The 17,787-nt window shown below is 44.4% G+C and overlaps 1 protein-coding gene across 1 annotated transcript in view; it reads left to right on the top strand.

Annotated features, from left to right (window-relative positions):
• The window catches only part of FAM149C (family with sequence similarity 149 member C), a 55,034-nt gene extending 42,199 nt beyond the window's left edge, over positions 1 to 12,835 (top strand). The window contains exons 14-15 of the mRNA XM_090021148.1: positions 9,622 to 9,739; positions 12,737 to 12,835. Of these exons, the coding sequence (XP_089877274.1) occupies positions 9,622 to 9,739; positions 12,737 to 12,835 (217 nt within the window). The remainder of the gene's footprint in view (positions 1 to 9,621; positions 9,740 to 12,736) is intronic.
• The last annotated feature ends 4,952 nt before the right edge of the window (positions 12,836 to 17,787 follow it).

Genomic DNA, 17,787 nt, shown 5'->3' on the forward strand with positions numbered 1-17,787 from the left:
TTACCTCATTTTCTTTTGCACTGTAAACTCACTGCTCTTGGACAGGAAATGCAGACTACGCTGTGTACTGGGACGTGCTGCAGGGTACTAGGTCGATTCTGCCAGGATAATTGACACTTTCATTGCTGAGCATTAGTGGTTCAGTTAAAGGGGCTTTTAAGCTTTTTAAAAGGCTGAGGAATTTGAACCTCAACAACTACATGTTTCCTAAGGCATTGCTAGGGTCAGATCATGTGCTTACTCACTCTCTCCACAGCCTATATTTCTGTCTGTGTTAAAATTTAGGGGTAGATATTTTACCCAGTCTTTAATCCAAGCAACATTCTCATTGACTTTAGTTAGCGTTTGAATAAAGATATCCTGCTTAGAAAGGAACTTTTCCTATGGGCAAGTTATTCTCTAACTGTTCTTGTATGGGGGTTTGCATCTTCCTTTGAAGCGTTTGGAACTGACCACTGTTAAAGATGAGACACTTCATGAAAGAGAGGAGTGGGAGGGACCTCAGAAGATCAGCTAGTCCTACTTGCTCAAACCCAGGGGTCTAGTATAGTTAACCCAGACATTTCTGTCTAACCTATTCTTAAAAAATTCCTATAATAGAGACCCCAAAAGCTTTTCATCTTGGAAAACTGTCATCAAATCTCCCTTCAGTCCTCTCCTAGCCAGTGCTCTTTATTTTGTATTAATCCTGGGTGGAAACCATGGTCCTTTAAGAGGGACCCAAAGCATTCTAACCCAAATGCTTATGGCCATCCAGGGGCCTTAACTCGGGATAAAGTTGACCCTTCTCCTCTTCCTGGTCTGAGTGATTTCTGGGGGGAACACCCCTTTCCCTTCGATGTTTGAGAGGTAACAAGTGATGTTGCACGTGCTATGGAGGGAAATAGAACAGCATAAAAGCCTTAAATTAAAGGTGATAGGATGGGCACAGGAAAGATTAGAGAGTGAAATTAGGTTAAAATAGAGGAGGAAGAATGTATGTGGACAGATCTTTAAGATCAGAGCCGGGTACTGCTTGGGGAAACAGTCAAGGCATAAGACTCGGGTATTTTTGCAGACATTTCTGTTCCAGAGTTATCCACAGTCGCAAGGTTTTACTGTTTTTCAGACAGTGCAATATTTCACACACCCCTAGGACAACTCAGAAGAACTCCAGAGCTCCCCACATTTCTGCACGCTGATGTTTGGAAACTGTCGGTAGCATGTTGATAACAAAATGTCTTTCTGTGAGAGGGACTGCAAGGCTACAGGATCAGGAAGTCGTTTTACATCATGGGGCCTTGTCTGTGATCTTAACTCAGACTGAAGGATAAGGCCAAGATAAGGGAGGAAGTAAAGAAGCATTGTGTACCATGGTTAAAAACATTCATTCTCCTTGCAGAGCATCCTGAAAGGAGACAAGGGACAATTTGGAGGTCTGAAGTACCATGTGTTGCAGGGGCACTCTGGTGCCCTGCTCCTATGGAGGGATACAGGTGCTGCTGCTGGGGCAACCACAGTTGGTCAGCTGACCAGGAGGGGGCAGGGCCTGGAGTATATAAACAGCCCAGGCTGAAGCCTAGCAGGCAGTTCCCCTCTGACAGCTTGAGCAGCGGGGGCTCTGCTGTAGAGCCGAGCCGAGCCGAACCGGGCAGAGCTGGGCTGGGCAGGGCAGGGCAGAGCAGCCTGACCGCCTGCATGATGGTACGGGGTGGAGAGAACCCTGACAGGGAGGTATGAAGGAGAGCCAGGGTGGCGCAGAATTTATGTTATAGCCAGGAGGCTTATTTTGTGTTACAGCTGGTTGGCTTATGGCTTTGTATTTTCTGTTTGGTTGTTTGTGTAACACCGGAGGACCGGGTGAGGCTGTAGGGGTTGGAGGAGGCCTCCTGGGGGCTACCCAACAGAGTGGGGGTTCCTGGCACCAGAGAGGGTGCCGCGTTTGGGGGTTTGTACAGACCCCGGCCCCAGTGGGGCAGAGTCGTGCAGCGCGAGACAGGCCCCAGCGTGGGCGTGAACACGAGTAGAGCCCTAGGGAGGGGCATGCAAGCAAGAAGCCCAGTGAGGGTACAACGTACAGGGAGCACTGACCCCAGTCCCACGAAAGGGGTCTTGAGGGCCAGGTAAGGTGGAGGCTGCCTGAGCCCAATTGTGAAGTGCCCAAGTCGGATGTAAGACCCCTGGGGAGGGTCAAGGGGCCAGGCACGGCTATGGCCACCTGAGCGCCGACTGCGGGAAGCGTGGGAGACGAAGCCCAGCGCGGGCGTCGCAATCCCGGGAGGCGAAGCCCTAGTGCGGGCAACCTGGCTGCGGGAAGCACGGGAGACGAAGCCCCAGTGCAGGTGACGTGAGCACAGGGAATACGAGACAGGCCCCTGTGGGGGTGAGCGCGTGGGGAGTGCGGGACAGCCCCGAGAGCGGTGAGTGCTCTGAGGTGAGCACACTAAGACCCCCGGTGAGGGCAAGTATAGGAATTAGGAGCCCGGTGAGGGCAAGCATACGAATAGATGCCCAGTGAGGGCAAATACAGGAATTAGGAGCCCAGTGAGGGCAGGCGTATGAATAGACACCCGGTGAGGGCAAGTACAAGATTAGAGAGCAAGAGCATAGACAAGATAATGTCCAGAACAACTGAGAGGCTTGGGGCGTGGTATTAGGGGTGGAAGGAGCCACGCGACTCCCATAGGGTTGGGGGGCACCAGAATCTATTTTGTATAGAGCAGGGACCAGAAGGGCAAGAGCACCGGGTCAAAGGGGTCAAGTAAAGGCAGCCTCCCATTAACATTATAGAACCATCAAAGTCGTGGCGGGCGAGAACGAGGGTGCTAGACAGGCAACTTGGCACGGTAGGGGCGTCAGGAGAGATCACGGCTGCTCCTGGGTCCCCGTCCTGTGACACCATGTAGCACTTTCTTACCAGTCCTTAACATGATCCTACATATATTTGCTGAGAAACATGACTGGGGTTTAGCTACTTGTTTGTAAGTTCTCACCTTCCATGCTGCTGGTTTGAAAGAACTAATCTATAGCATGAATGATTCCTAAAAGTGCAGCACAAAATTGCCCCTTCCAGCCCAGCTGCAGAGGCCTGATTTGTAGTACAAGTAGTTAAGGTGCAAGAAAAACAAGGCCTAGCCAAAGATGGAGAAGAAGGGATAGGTTTGCTGGAAGTGGGAGAACCTATAGGTTTTAACAGCCATCTAAAGATCTGGGGGAGACGGACAGAGCTCAGTCTAATAGTACTGTCCTTCCAAACATAGACCATGGGTAGGTTGGCAGAGTTGGCGTTAGAGAAAAGAGGAACATGGACACCAATGCCAGCTGTGGAATGACGCACCAAATGGTCAAATGGAAGAGGCTGGAGATCTGGGACTTCACAGAAGGAAAGGAGCCACATTTTATAGGAACAGAATAATATCAAGATGTCCTGCCATGGACAAGAGCAGAACAAGGGCTGAAGTCACCATCTGGAATCTCCCAGGGATTTGGCAATATATTTTTTGAAAAACAGCGACAACAACAAGCACAACCGTGATACAGAGTTCAGACAGTGCCTCAGTAACGTGCAAACGCCACAGCTGCATTCTCCTCTGTTCCTGCCATTGTGAACAGCATGGGCCGGGGTCGGGGCCGGGGCAGGAAAAGGAGATGAAGACCTGTCTAATAGGATGCATTTGACATAGAAAAGGACTGCTAGAAAGTGGCAAAGAAAGGGAAAACCTGTCAATGTGGAGGTCAGCAAGACAAATCTCTGGCACTGAGTTTTCAGGGAAGGTTGAAGGTAGCTGAACTCTTTATAAAACATTTAAAGACTCCTCTGTACTTCTCTCTCTCCCCTCACCAGTGTTCCTGCAAAGTCATAGCAAATGATCGATATCTTTGTTGAAATGAGCTTGAGAATGGGAGTGAGAGGAAGGTGAATACACAAGTGCTTTGTCAAAGAAAAATAAGAAAAACTAAGACTTATGCTTCCTAGATAGAACGTGGCCCATTTAGTAGAGCATATTCTAGGGGCTCAAGACAACACATAGCTGAGTTATGAGATCTGCTCTGCTGTTTTAAGAGTATTTCTTATTTTAGGAGTTTTCTGCTATTTTTTTTGCATTCACTCTTGTAATACTGCAGTAGTGCTTTTCCTGCACTGAGAGCAGCACCAGTCACCTTTTTTTTCCTGGAGAGGTTATGAAACAAAAAATGCAAGACTAGGTCCCCTGAACCAACAGCACCTTAAAACCCACTGAGAGTATGGGACTGGGTTATCTAGTTTATGTTTCAGGTAGTGATGGATTATGTACAGCACATTTATTGTAAGTAAAGTCCCCGAGTTTCTGCTGGTATGCATAATCAGCTGTAATAAATTATCAGAAAGCCAGCAGCCCCCAATCTTAAACTGCATTAATTCCTGTGCAGTCCGTCAATGTCTCTGTCCATTGCTGTGAATAATTGAGTGCAGTGACACAAACTGGAACTCTGCTAATAGTTAAAATGCTTTTGAATTAAAGCAAGTAATGGAGGGAACAAGGAGGCCATCTGTAAATCATGTCCATGGGCAAGTTATTTGGGGCTTTGTTTCTGCTGTCGGAAGTTTTAACAGACCTTCATATATGTCCAAGCGAAACTCTCCCTCCAATACCAACATCCTATGCTATTTAAAGTCACTTGAATAAAGCCAGTGTTGCAGAGATCACTGCTCTGTTTTCCTTGCAACATGAATTTCCTTGTTGCAGCAGTCTGTTCTTACGTGTTCTTGGGGAAACTGTCAACCTTGCAGGGGGATCCAGAAAACACTGCTTGTTTTCATAGGTTCATAGATGCTAGGGTCAGAACGGAATTAGTCTTGTGGACCTATTCCCTGGAAAGCATTACCTGACAGGAACAGCCCAGACCTTCAGAGGACCAGAGAGCCCAGTGACCTTTGCACATTAAAGCTGCAGAAATCATGTATAGTATGCAACCACAGAGCAATTTCTTGATCATGAAACACCAGATGGCAAGAGTCCAAAATGGCACAAAGGATTTCCTCACATTTATAGCACTTGAGAAGGTGCTTTTCATTCATGGAGCTAAAAGTGCTTTGCTCAGATGGGAAATGATCATTATCTCTATTCTGCAGATAGGTAAACCAAAGAGTAAAGAGATAATTAAGGGGAGTTGGCCACAAAAGCAGTTTTTTCAAGGAAAATTTGGTTTTCAAGGAAAGGAAAGTTTCTGTGAAAAGTTGCTGCTTCTGGAGAAAATTAGATTTTTCATCAAGAAAACAAGAAACCCCGCCATATACTTCAAGGGTTAGGGGTTTTGGCTGGAAACCAAAACACTTAAATAGGGATCTTTCCCCTTTCTCCTCTATGGCCAGGCTTCCCAGCTAGAGTTCATCTTGCATGATGCATTGCCGCTCATTGTTGAGACAAGGGAGCCTGATGTGGTGCACACCAGCTGCATTACTGAATCTATCTGATGTTTTGGGTTTTAGCTGAAAAAGTCAAGATTTTTTTTTCACCCAAAAGTCAGCATTATCTGCAGAATTTCTTTCCCTAACTGGTCCATCATTAAGTAGCTTGCCCAAAGTCAGAGAACAAGCTGGTGGGAGCACCGAGACCCAAGCCCAGCACTCCTGCCCCATAGTCCTATGTGGCCTTTCTTCTCAGTCCCAGTGCCTCCAGCTTTGGCTCAAGGTGGCAACATTATAAATAACCTTGAAAATGAGATGCATATGACTAATTGCTCCACAGACTCCAGGACTTGTAGTAGGTACACCTGCCTGATCCTAATGGACAGCCTCTGCTCTATACTCAGAGAGCAAGGAGCAGACAGCTATTTACAATGAGTACACAGACTTGCTGATCCAGTGGCCCCCTGCTTGCTGTATCCCCATTAATCTCCTCCAATAGAGTTACCCTAGCACATGATATGATCGCTTGCACAGTCGGTGCAGTTCGCTAGACAGACCCACCACTGGTGTTAATAAAAATTTTGACAAGAACAATAAAACACCTGCCAGTTGCAATAGAAAATATTGCTTGAGGGAAATTAGAGGTTTTACAGTGTGGAGGTATCATGGTGTAGGCCCACCTACACCCATGCTTCAAACAAAGACAAAAGCAAAATCCCAGAGCCCTTCTAAATGTGTTGTGGCTGGAATATCTCATTCTACCTACTAAGCTGGGGATCAGTTTAACTGTAGCTATGTTGACAAGAATCACCAAGGCTAAGCATCTCTTTACATTACACCCAAGATACTATCAGCATTCAAGAAATAGGCCATGGTAGTAGGAGCACTGGAAATTGAAGCCATTCACTCTTGACTGGAAAGGGCTCGAAGGCACAAGTTCACCAGCTGGACATCTGGGTCTTCTTGGAGAACAGTAATTTCTGCTGCCAGAGCTGTAATTCCCTTTATGCCCCTTCCATGAGAAATCTCATTTTGTTTTATCAAGAACAATCTAAGATAAAATGAGGTAAGTCGTGGAAAAAATAAAACCTGAAGCATTTCCACTCTGGCTGGAACTGAACTGCCACAGGGCTGCAGCTCTCCGCAATCTGTCCTATATAAAAGCATGCAGTGAATGCATCAGGTGCCTTCCAGGATGGGTGATGGCAAAAATATCCTTCTTGTGAGGTTCTCATAACACAGACCAATTGGGTTGCCTCTCAGAGGACATGCATCTGGCGCAGGGACACAATTGACACGTGAACTCAGTTGTCTGTATTGCAACAGCATCACTGAATTTTTCATGCAGTCCAGAGGCAATTTCTGACCTGGCCTGACATCTCCAGCTTCTAACCTGGACAGTAGTGAGGTCTAAGCTCATGCCTCACATGGAAATAATTACTACTGTCAACTTGTACAAAGGGGACCACTGCTATTATACGCCAAGGCTACTTGGTAGCCACTAGCTTTGACTGATACACATCCATAGGAAATATAGAGTCTCCCTCAACATGTTTTCATTATCAATGTCAAATGCCACTCTGTGGTCCCTCGTACTTTTGCCTCATAGCACAGCCTGTTTCTACATGCTGAGTTGCCATTGTTGCAGATGCCTCAAAACGCAACTAGATGGATCACAGTAATATCAAGTACTCAGCAGCTGTGTACTTCACTATATTGTAGTAAGCAGAATGAAAGCTATGCATTATTTTGAAGCATTACACTGCAGCTCTATTCTGTCTGTGACTTAAGTCTTGTTTAGACCAAGTGGTCACTTCCTTGTTCATAGGTGAATCAGCCCCTTCAACCCTCTTCACCCTGACTCCAGAGATCAGCCTGTCCCAGTCTGTGTGGATGTTGCGGGGAGTGTACAATCCAGGTACTGGTTCTCTGCTGCTTTGCCCTCTTTCTCTCTTCACATTATCTTCACTAGTTCTAACCCATGTAAAAGGCCTCATGATTTCACCCCAGAAAGATTGTCCCCATATGCAGATCTATAGCACATCTTTAGATGGATCTTGGGCAAGCTACAACTGTCCATACTGCCTGTAGCATTGCATCCCAATCATGGATACAGAGGTGTTGATCACAAGTAGTACTGCAGTTTGCAGGAGGCGAAGTTCCAGCTTGATTTTAACATGCTGGATCAAGATGAAGTATAGCATGAGTGACTAATAGCTTTACTACTATGGTAAAGGCAAAGGCAGCTACAGTCAGCTCACTTATACAAACCGCGTGCGGCTTATAGGTCACTTCTGGGATGCCAGTGAAACCCTTATCCAGGTAGATAAGATCCATCTCACCTAGACGGTCTGTTTTAAGTATAATTTTTTGCCAATATGCTGAAAGTCTTCTGGGATCATGAGGGGAATAAGACTTATGAATTGATTTAGCAACTAAAAAAAGGCACAAAATAAGAATGAAACAGACTGAAAATAGTACAAGGAAATTGCAGGTACGTGCTCTCCCTTAACAAGAGAGTCTGATCATAGGTGGACTCCATAATGGACTCTTCTCATCACTCCATTACACAAAGCCATCAGCCCAGTTTAGTGTAATGAAGTTTCACTCTTCACTTCACCCCATAGAAGCCCCTTGGAAATTGGGTTTCTTGCAAAGCTATGCTGCTTTTCCTTGAGGCAAGTAAGGCTGTTAAGAGCTACTTAGGGGGAAAAATGCATTTCTAAGAGGAAATTGCTAAGCTCGATAGCCCCAAATTTAACTGGTTTTATTCTGTTGTTGTTCTCTTAGATGTGTTTCCCCCCTTTCTCTCTCCCCCCCAATATTCTTTTGTCTGTGAGCACTGCCAGCTCTTCAAACCTCAAGCTGAGCAAGCCCAGGAACTACAATAGCCCCTGCCCTATACACAGCTCGGTCACTGTCTAATAACAAAATCACACGTCACTGCTCAGTTCTCATGAGTAACCCTCTGAAGAGAGCATCATACTCCTAGCAGCACCCCTTAGCAGCGTGGATCTCAAAGGGTGTCTCAAAGATGGACAGACAGACTTGTCTCCATTTCACACATGGAAACTGAAATTCAGGGAGGTTCACCACAGCCAGAGGCTGGCAAACTTTTCAGAGCAATGGGCTGAAATCACACAGCTCTGCCCGAGGGATCTTTGGTAGGGTGAGTATGGCCCACAGCCTGTAGTTTGCCAATCTCTGACCCAGGCTAACACAGTGAGTCACCAACAAACACAGCAGAGAACAAACATTCAAATTTTCAGGCCTTATTCACATGCCACTGCTAGTTACTGAAGGGAATTAAAAATAGCTGGTAATGGAACAGCCTGCACGGAGTAGCCACAGAGAACCACGTGCTTGCCTTTGCTTTAAATAATGTAAATGCCGCACTTAAAGACTGAGGTTATTCAGAAACATGATTCCAACAGCATCAACCTGTTGGTCATTTCCACCAAGGAACATGTTTTTTCGTTAGGAACATGGCAAGCCATCACCTTTCATCATTTCCCCACCCCTTTAACGCCTACTGGACAAAATAATGCTGGATTTTCTAGTGAAGCCCAGGTACGTCTATCAGAACAGTGGGGAATGATCTCTTACTTTTACAGGGGAGAGTGGGCAAGAGCCAGAATGGATGTTACTTGGTGCAACAGCAACCACACTGGAGTAACTGGTGTATATTTAGTTGCATTGACTTGGGGTCATTATTGCTATTATGGTAGTATCTAGATGCCCCCACAGTGCATCATATGTCTGCTTCTGAGTCCAAATCAGTGATGTTGGTGTGACTATCATGCGTCCAGGTTCAAAGATAGTCCTTGCCCCAGTTTACCTGCTGTCTAAGTAGACAAGGCATATAAACAGGGGGATGGGAAGGAGATGCACAGGGTGATGATGTGAAAAGCCCAAGGTCACTTGGCAAGTCAGTGGCAGAGCTGGGAAAAAGAAGTGTCCTGACCCCTGTTCCGTGTCCCCCTCCCCCAGACTGCATTGTCTCCTTGACTTCCCCATGGGGCATTTTCAAATAAAGACCTGTCTAATCCTTGGTGGATATACATGCTAAAGTAATCAGCATCAAATCTCAAAGTGGTTCTGTGGTTAAGCCATTGGGCTCTGGGTTCTGCTGCTGCCTCTGCATTAGACTTGATGTCTTCAGGCCCATCTTCTTACTGAAGCTCATGTGCTCTGGAGAGATGAAAAATGCAGTGACAAGTGCCTTTATTTATTTATTTATTTTTTGTCTCCAGCACTGTTCCCTTGGAGGACCATTACCTAGATACAAAAAAGAGCAAAGAAAACAAAGTGAAGATAGTCAGTGAAGAGTTTTTTTCTATGGACAAGGACAAAGCCCCTTCCTGCACAAAGGTATAAGCATCAATATTAGTCCTTGGGGAGGCTGCCTACTGATACCTAGGGAAGATCCCCAGGGGGTTCCCATATAGTTCCCTTTTAATCTCCCTGTATAAAAAGGATTTTCCAGAACCATGGGGATTCAGATTACAGTGCAGAGATGAAGCCAGCCAGAGAAGACTGCAAAGACAGGTGTGATAGGAAGATCAGAGGTGTAATCTGCTACCAGATCTAATTCTGTCCTTTCTTACATCATGGCGAAGTTCCCATTGGCATCAGCGGGTTGAATCAGTTGTAAGATAAGGTGTTCACTGAGGGCATAATTAGATTCATTGACTTCATGGGAAAATCCACAGACAAAGTAACAAACCCTGATTGCTTATACACATAGATGTTACAGTGATTAGCAAGAACTAGATCAGGGACCTTAAGCAGCAAAGTACAGTAACAGCTAAAAGAGAATTTCTCTAGCTGTGAGAGTAGTAGGTGCTGGTAGCTTTATCACTGGAACTACCCAGTAGAGGGAGACATGATATCACACACTAGGATCGTGTATTGTGCTGAGGTGCTGCAGTGATGGATCCTCTGGAAACAGGATGGCGGATAGCAATGGCACAGACAGAAGGTAGGAGTGTACTACTGAGATGTGTTAAGGACAAAGTCAGAAGGCATCATCAACCTGGAGGAGGACTGCAATATCATTCAGTAAGAACTGGATAACCTTGAGGACTGGAGTAATAGGTGATGAAATTAAATAGTCCAAATTTTGTGTTTCTGCTGTAAAGTAGGAGCTCATCAGTCAGAAATAACTGAGGCAGAGATAGATATGGATGTATCAGTCGATCACAAAATGTCTATGAGCTACTAATAAGATGCAGTTATTAAAACAAGGATGCACCTAGAAAGGTATTTTTACCACATGCAGTTGTGGTCATCTATGGTCAAGAAAACTTCATGTCAAACTGGAAAACAATGCAGAGAAGGGCTACTAGGATGATCAGGAGAAATGACATGAGACTAAAGAGCATGATGTTTTCAGCCTAGCAAAATAGAAGCTGAGAGATGTAATTACTTTCTATGAATATCTCAGGGGTCGGGGGAAGAGGGTAGGCAGGGAGAAGAACTGTTTAAACTCAAGGACAATACAGACATAAGAACTAATGGCCACAAAGTGGCCATGAATAAATTTACTTTGGAAATCAGAAGGCATGAAGAGTGAGGTTTGGGAATAGCCTTTCCATCAGGAGTCAGGATGAAAACATTTAGTTTTTTTACATGAGCTCCGACAAATTTATGAAAAAAATCATGAAATGTGTTTGGCTGTGACAGCAAGAGGTTGGATTCAATGACCCAGTAAGTCCTTTCCCATCCCACATCCTATGATGGCAGGATTGATGTGGGGAACCTGTTCTGCATGCTGATTTTTCCCATTGTTTCAGAGGTGAAGGTGAGCTATTTCTGACCAATTTATAACCTTTATAACTACTTTTGCTGAATTTCAAGTCTAAACAAGCTGTTTCATTTGCATTCTCATCATCATTTCTCTTCATAGCCGTTATTAAATCACCTTAGCATTGGGCATTAACAACATCCTCTGTCTGCAAGAAGCCCAGTAACAAAGTTAACAGAGGGTGACGTAGGTCAGAAGTAAGGTACAGTGTCAGATTTAAATAGAGGTCTGAAGACTTTAATAACAGGGGAGTTAAAATGCTCTGTGTTATGAGGTTCAGCTCTATTTACAGGGCTTTGGGTGTCTGAGAAGACCCCCTACTCCTTCAGGTTAACTGACAGGTACGTTATGACTAGATTTTCTTGTTCTGATGAGTCAGTACTGATCACATCAGGTACATTGTGGCCTACTGTATTAAAACATGACAGCCTTAACCAGACCTGACATTTGCTCCTGCGGGAACACAGAAACCTGGTTTTCTAAAGGAAGAAGAATAGCATTGCTTGAAAGAACTTGATTTTTTTTTCTTTTTAAATTAATGACACCATTTTATACAGCTTCTACAACTGCTGTCTGTCCAGGAGCTGATCAGATTGTGCACTTCTGACACAATTATAAGCTAATAAGTGACCTGTCTAGAGAAATCCAAATCTGCACTTTTCAGTTTTAGAAGGGAACTATCTGAATAAAAAAAAATGTAGAAATGTCCAGCCCTGTGTACCCCCTACAAGGTAGCAAAAGATGTGACCCACACCAAGGGAGAGGAATCATTCAGAATAGTCCATGTAGTAGCACTAGGTGCAGTGGGATAAAATTGAACACTTTCTGTAGGGTGATTCTTAGGAAAAAATCATTGGCACAGCAAAACTTCCAGCTGTAGGGAAATCTGCCCAGGTAGAAGCTATCACTAACTTTATCATAGGCATTTATAACTGGACCACACAAAGCACCAGAGCCAGAGAATGGTCCGAAATGAAAAGTGGAGCTGGTCACATCACGGATCAGTCCCAACTCTAGATTTTTGTGGAGCTTAATCTGAGATGTGCAAATGAGCCACTCCGTGGGAACAAATGGAATCTGCCCACAAGAACGTGTGAAGGCAGAATCAGGCCTATAGTACCAACAAAAACCTAAAATGAGTCCTGAAAAGGCAGCTTCTGTTCTTTTATCAGTTGGCATAAATCTACAGAACTTGCATTGATGTCATAGAGGTTACTTCACTGTTTGATCCTATATTTTTGGTTTGGTTTGTCAGCAGCTTTATCCTACACTGCTGAAGTGAATCTAAAAACCAGCTCTCTCTAAATTAGTGCTCTGTGTACAACTGAGTCTTAGAAAAGAGGAATCACATAAGACCACCCTTGCCTTTGAAATGGCTCAGCCCAGGGCTGCTGTGTTAAGTATCACTTCTTTTCCTGCTGAACTGTCCTCATCCTAACATGGGTCTGTTTTTGGCCATATAAAACAGGTAAATTCTGGGTTACTGATTCTTTCAATAGCTTGTTTGTTCTCATCCGTGCTGCAATAAACCACCTTTATGATCTCTGTGTTTTACATGCTAGATTAATGATCTTGATAAGCATGAAGTGCCTCTTGCCAGTGCAAAAGCAGAAGAAGAGAAACTCAAAGCTTTGGATAGAAAAAGACGGCAGAAGAAATAGTGTTGCCAGCCAGGAGAGAGCTTATGCAATAAACAAATCCACACGTGTATATACTTAGCACAGCAGTGCCAATGCAGCTACATTTCTCCAAATATACTCTGCCATTATTTCAATCCGTTATATTCTGATTGCTAACAACAGGGTGTATTTACTTTTCAAGCCTAAGTATAAAAGCAAAGAGTTAGTGAACACTTGTCTCGGTCTTGTTTTTTCTTAAAGAAGATTTTTCCTCGTGTAATTTGGGCACGGTGACAATGCCTGAAGAAGCAAAAACTGCACAGAAGAACCCAAGAGAGAAAAACAATGGTTGAATATTCATCTTAACAGAGGGGTTGCCTCAGCAAGCATCTAACACCATTCTGGGATGTCCTTGAATTGTTGGCATAGGTTTGTTGAAATGGACCAAAATCTGAACAAGCCAGAGACATAGAGCAGGCTGCAGAAAGAAAGTGCAGGCAGCAAAAAGGAGAGGAAAACAGCTTGTGCACATAGTACTCTGGTAGCCAGTTTAAGAATATTGTATATTGAGTGCTATACAAGTGGAGGGTCACAAAAGAAGGAGAAATGAATGCTGGAATGGGACATCCAACATAGGTACTGATAATATGGATCAGAATTGTGGCCTTTTGCGTCATCTATGTAGGTGACCTGCTACTGGAAAAGAACTGGGATTGGTGTAGGGCAAAAGGAAAGCTCACTGGTGGAGCTGATAGAGTGTGTCACCCAGGCAGCTCTACCAGTGGGCATTTGCCATGTAGAGGTCTAGTCTGCACTTACAGATATCCTCCCTAATGGAACCCCATCCAGTGCACAACCACCCCAGCATGATCCATGAGCATTTTTCATACTCCTTTGCCTACAGGGGTGAATCATAAATCATTGAATCAGAGAAAATTAGGGTTGGAAGGGACCTCGAGAGGTCACATCTATCCCAACGCCCTGATCAAAGCAGAACCACCCCCAACTAGATCATCCTAGCCCAGGTCTAGTTGGGTCTTAAAAACCTCCAAGGACGGAGATTCCACCACTTCTCTGGGCAACCTGTTCCCATGTTTTACAACCCTCCTGGTGAGAAAATTCTTCCTAATATCTAACTTAAATTTCCCTAGCTGCAACTTGAAACCATCACTCCTTGTTTTGTCATCTGCCACCACTGAGAACAGTCCAGCTCCATCCTCTTCTAAACCCCCTTTCAGGAAGTTGAAGGCTGGTATTAAATCCCCTCTCAGTCTCCTCTTCTCTAGACTAAATAAGCCCAGTTCCCTCAGTCTTTCCTCATACGGTCATGTCCGCAAGCCCCCCAAACCATTTTTGCTGCTCTCCGCTGGACTCTCTCCAATTTGTCCACATCCTTTCTGTGGTGGGGGGCCCAAAACTGGACACAGTACTCCAGATGTGGCCTCACCAGTACCGAACAGAGGGGAATAATCACTTCCCTTGATCTTCTGGCAACACTCCTACCAATGCAGCTCAGTATGCTGTTAGCCACCTTGGCAACAAGGGACACTTCTGGCTCATATTCAGCTTACTGTGCACTGTAACCCCCAGGTCCTTTTCTGCAGAGCTGCTGCTTAGCCAGTCAGTCCTCAGCTTGTATGGGATTGTTCAGTCCTAAGTGCAGGACTTTGCACTTGTCCTTGTTGAACCGCATGAGATTTCTTTTGGCCTAATCCAATTTGTCTAGGTCTCTCTGAATCCTAGCCCTACCCCCCAGCTTGGTGTCAAACTTGCTGAGATAAACTAAACAATATTACCTATTGTCTGCACACAAAAGTGGAAGGACATTAGGGAAGCAGAGGTGGAGTTTATCTTAAGCAGTTGTTCTCAATCTTTTTAGACTCAAGGCACTCCTTGATAAACTCAAGCCACCCCTCAGAAAATATCGTATCTTAGATTCATTTAATTTTTCACTACAAAAAAGAGAACAGAGCAATTATTGTTGCAAAGAACTAAGATCTCAGCATATCAGAATTATTTCAATACAGGATACTATGGATTCCTATATATCCGTGAATCATGTTTGCACACCTAACAGTGCTAATATTGCATGGCAACTTTGAATGGATCTCAAGGCACCCCAGGTTGAGTGCGGCACCCTGGTTGAGAATGATTAGATTAAAGCAAAACACAAAACAAAACTGCACTTACATAGTCACATAGTTTTTAGACATGCTTTGAGAGTTACCTAAAAAAAGTGTGGAAAGTAAATGACTTTCCCCGTCCAAATTGCGGTGAAGCGATACTGTGCTGCACATTTCATCAAACTCACTTGCTTTCTAGGAAAGATGCCTCAGAGGAGCTAGGGACTCACTGAAATGTCTACAGCTACTACCGTATTTGTAGAGTTCAAGTTTTACTTGTTCATTTGTAATGAACAACCCATCTCCAAAATGGGTGGTAGGAAAAACCTTACTGTTTTAATTGAAGCACAGACTTGCACACAACTGGCTTGGATTGCTTGTCCTCAGTCACTGGCTTTATAAAAATAAGTAATCTCTGCCTGCCAAGTCCTTTTCAGCAAATATACATTTTTATAGGGATCCATCTATCTTTTCCATCCCATGCATTCCTGTCAAATTGGACCTGAGTGGTCTAGTCGATTATCACCAGCTACACATATTCAGATTTTCTTTTTCTATTAAAGTGCTCCTTCAGGGTTCCCCAGTATTTTCCATTTCTCTGGGAAGGAGGGAGAGCGCCTCCTCAGGGGCAGTGATGCGTCTCAGAAAACACAGCATTACGAATGATGTTTCTATTGCGCAGGGTTTGAGAACAACCCAGCAACTCCCTCTGCTCCCTGTCTCTCCTCTTTTCGTGGCATCTGCTCAACAGCTATTGCTAAATGGTGAAAAGCAAAAATTGAAGAGCACCATTAAATTGGATGCTCTCAGGCTGATTGGAGCTAGGAAAGGGTTTAGTTTTGGTTTGTTTAAATCTGAAGGGTCTGCAGTCAGGCAGCACAGCCTAAAAAAGCAGCGCTTTTTTTCTGTAATGTAACTCTCCTGGTGAAGACAAAACAAGATATTCACAGTTTACCTCAACTATGAAACCTTTACTACTGGATTTAAAGAGGCACTATCAAATTCATATTCTGAACCAAAAAAACTGTTAAAAAATTGGCTGAAGTACACCACCTTGGACAGCTCTAAAGTACAATAGACGTGGTAAATAAATACGGGTTTCCCTCGCTTTGTGCGGGTTCTGCATGTGCAAATCCACTCTTATGCAATGACCATTTTTATACCAAAACTTTGCTGTATGCAAGTTAAAGTCACTATTATGCGATCAGCGTGGTGGAAGCCCACAGTCAGCTGCTTTGTGCAGTGCATTGTGGGAGTGACGTGCACAAAACTAGTCTCCTGTGTGGATCTGTGCTCCTCGCTTGCTATCTGTGACATGTACTTCTGTAGTTGCCATCCCCATTATGATAGTGCCCTGTGCTTGTGTGTACTGTCTGCTGTTGGCAAATACCAAAATCGCCTTGTAAAAGTGGTAGAAATGGGTCTGGGGGTCAGTACAGTCGAGGTCTTGGAACATATCCCTATTTGTTACATGGTAAAGTGGGTTCCCTGTATGGCAATTCAAGTTATGTGCCGTTTTCCTGGAACACATAAAGCGAGGGAAACCTGTATTATCACTGAATTCAGTGGTAGCTGTCTGGGGTGAGGAGATGCCTGCTTCATTTAAACGTGCCCTACCAGCACTCAGAAGAACTTCAGCATTGTCGTAGGGTTCCTGGGAAACTGCAAAAAAAGGGTACTTGGGAAAGTACATTGATCTGCTCAGTTTAACTTTCCAAGTGGCATGGAGTGTAAAGAAGGGGGAAAGAACCAGAAACAATATCTGTGAAGAAAAGAAAATTAGATTCAAGAACAAATAACCTTGTTCACATTTGTGTTATTGGTAATACAGAGAACATTTTTCTGTTAGGCTTGTAAATCTAGGATTTGCCCTGAACTTACACCCCATGACTGATTTGTACATTGAGATGGCCCCTTTAATTTCCACATTTAAAGGTCACTGAAAAAAGTGAATGACTCGAGGTAGGTATAAGTGCCTTCCTAAAGTGCAAATGTGTGCAGGGTGGGGAAGGAACAAGGCTAAAGTGCTCTCCTCGAAGGGATCCATCCTGGGAGGTGCTGAGTCTCCTGGAAGGTACCAAACGCCCTCCGCTGTCCATGGCAAGCTGAAAATACTCGGCACCTCCAAGGAGATTTCCTCAGCACCTCGCAGGGTGGGCCCTGACCTGGCATGTCTGGGAAACACCTCTGTTTCAGTAATTGAAGTGAAGCACAAGGCTGAGGAGAGGCTCCTGCTGGCAGCTTGTTGCGTTGATTTTATTCTTGACTTCATCTGATTATTTCCCTGTCATGTTTTGTTAGTGTCAGCAGGGAAGAAAATCGGTGCCATGAACTATCCATCAGACTTACAAGTTTGCCCTCCAAGCTGTAATTCCTAATTATTATCCAGCTGCTACATGTATCCTGTGTGGATTGACATTGCAGATGGTCAAGGGAGTGAAAGGTACTAAACCATTGTCTGAAATGTGCAGTGACTTTTATCCCTCTGTTAATTTTCTTTTTCTTCTTCAAGGAGCAAAAAACAGGACTCTTTAAATAGAATGAAATAAATACCTGCCATGGGAAATGTGCTTGTCAAAAGAGCAGACATCAATAGCCCACATGGCAGCCAGAGATCATGGATTTAAAGTGCTGACCTTTTAAATGATAATATTCCATCAGCATGGCGTGATGTGTGGCAAGGGTGTCAGGCTTGTATGGTCATTATTTATTATGTAGCATAGAATATTTTTTCACTTACTGCGCACCTTTCTGCCAAGGATCCCCAAGCATTAGAGAAAATCCTTAGCCCCATTTTCCAGGTGGAGAAAACAGAGTTGGTTCAAATACCATGCAGTGACAAAGCTGAGATGTGTACCTTGCTTCACAGTC

This window comes from Crocodylus siamensis, chromosome 11 (assembly GCF_052110815.1).
Source record: "Crocodylus siamensis isolate JL-2025a chromosome 11, ASM5211081v1, whole genome shotgun sequence".
In the NCBI taxonomy this organism is placed as follows: Eukaryota; Metazoa; Chordata; order Crocodylia; family Crocodylidae; genus Crocodylus; species Crocodylus siamensis.